Source organism: Galeopterus variegatus, unplaced genomic scaffold (genome assembly GCF_000696425.1).
Source record: "Galeopterus variegatus unplaced genomic scaffold, G_variegatus-3.0.2 Scaffold1442, whole genome shotgun sequence".
Taxonomy (NCBI): Eukaryota; Metazoa; Chordata; class Mammalia; order Dermoptera; family Cynocephalidae; genus Galeopterus; species Galeopterus variegatus.
Window position 1 is genome coordinate 31,179 of NW_007727553.1, and position 1,871 is coordinate 33,049.

Below are 1,871 nucleotides of genomic sequence, written 5' to 3' on the forward strand. Positions count from 1 at the left end.
TGGTCAGCGGCGCGGGCGGGGACGAGCCGGCAGCCCCGCGGGGCCTTAGGTGGGGTCCAGCTGGAAGGCGCCGTCGCTGGTGGGTGTGGTGAAGAATGACGGCTGGTCGCAGGTCGCCGGCTCCTGCGCCCCGCCACCGCGCTCCCGGGAGCGCCGCTCCTCCAGCCGCAGGCTGCGCTCGAAGTCCAGCAGCTGCCCCATGAAGTTGAAGTTGGGCGACACGTTCGACTTCTTTCTCTTGACCAGGTCGTAGGCGTCGTTGAGCGACAGGTGGAGCTTCTGCATGAGGTAGGCCACGGTGACGGTGACGGAGCGGCTGACTCCCGCCAGGCAGTGGACGAGCACTCCGCAGTTCTGGGACAAGGCCTCGTCTAGGTGGGACAGGACAAGGCCCAGAGGCCCCGGGGGCCAGCATGAGGGGGGCGAAGGCCAGGTGCCGGAGCGGACCCCACCCTGCCCTCTGAGCCAGGGAGCCCTGCCCGGCCTGGGGCAGCCCCTGGGAGCGGGGCTGAGCACTGCCCGCCCCCCAAGTGCATCGCGTGCATCGCGGCTTTGGGCTCTGGAAATGGCAGCCAAGCCAGGGAGGGATTCTCATGAAGGACAGGGAAGGAATGGGAGCCACCAGGAGCCAGGCCTGGAGGGCAGACTGGCGGAGGGCAGGGCAGGGTGGACTCACCGATGAATGCAATGGCCTCCGGAAAGAACTGGGACAAGTTCTGGCTCCAGTGGTCAGAAATGGGAATCTGTTTGTAGTGAAAGTCGCCATTCTTCTCGAAGAGGTTAGGGAGGTTGGGGGTGACATTGAGGATGTAGCGGATGCCCAGCTTAGCCAGGCTCTCCAAGTTGGCCGAATCCCGGGCACTGCCCAGGTAGAGGTTGGGCAGGATCTGGACAGGGAAGGATGGCAGCAGCCCCATTGGGGGGGACGTGGTGCCCTCCGAATCCAGGCCACAGCTCATGGAGTCTCGGTCAGCCTCGGATTCCGCGTCGGAGCAGTCGGAGCCCAGGCATAGGCCGCCCAGCCCCACCACGGGCACTGGGCTGGGCACCGGGGCTGTGCTTGAGCCTGCACGGCCATCGAGGCTGGTCTCACACAGGTGAGGGCACTCAGCTTGGAATCTGCTGAAGCCACCTGTGGGGGAAGAGGGGGTGGATCCTGCTGACCTGGTCTCCTGGGTAGTCGGGCGCCCCTGGCTGGGTATAGGGAGCCAACCTGAGACAACTGGGGGTTTGCAGATGTCTCCAAAGGGAACACAAAAGCCAGCACTGCTGGCCGCTCCTCTGGACAGCAAGTGCCCACTGCAGCTGCTGGGGGTGCAAGAAGCGGGCCCAGGCACAACTGCCTAAGAGGATCTTACGGCCCCAGGGCCGGGCTGAGGCAGGTGTGAGGGCTCAACAGAGTCCAGATGGACTGCCAGCGTCAGGGAGGACAGTGGCCATCAGTTAAAGAAGAAAGGTTCAGATGTCAGTTCTCTGCCTGGGTGTGTCCTGATCCAGTGTGACCAGGAGCACCCTGAGGGATGAAGTTGGACCCCAAGAGGTGGGTGCCTGGGAGACAGTGACATTCCATCTGAATGGTTCCAAAGTCCCCAGAAGCCATCATCTCCTTCATCTACCTGGGGTTGCGAGTGCGGGCCTAGAAAGCTGACAGTTTATATATTTAAACATCCCCAATGGTCCAATGACCTTTCTTGAGGACCAACCAATGGGGAGGTGGGGACAGCTGGCTGTATAGGTTTAGGGGAATCCTGTCCCTGCCCTGGACCTGGGGAGGGGGGTATTTGGCACAGCAAAGAGCAAACAGGCCCGTGTCAGCCTGCCTCCTCCTCACCCACCCCAGGCCCGCCATGACTGGTGGGGGTGGAGCGGGG

General features: G+C 63.2%; 1 protein-coding gene across 1 annotated transcript in view; it reads right to left on the reverse strand.

The window, feature by feature from the left end:
• Window positions 1-11: 11 nt before the first annotated feature.
• Window positions 12-1,871, reverse strand: part of DUSP9 (dual specificity phosphatase 9) — a 3,160-nt gene continuing 1,300 nt past the window's right edge. The window contains exons 3-4 of the mRNA XM_008577056.1: window positions 677-1,132; window positions 12-371 (exon numbers count right to left, since the gene is read on the reverse strand). Of these exons, the coding sequence (XP_008575278.1) occupies window positions 46-371; window positions 677-1,132 (782 nt within the window). The 3' untranslated portion in view covers window positions 12-45. The remainder of the gene's footprint in view (window positions 372-676; window positions 1,133-1,871) is intronic.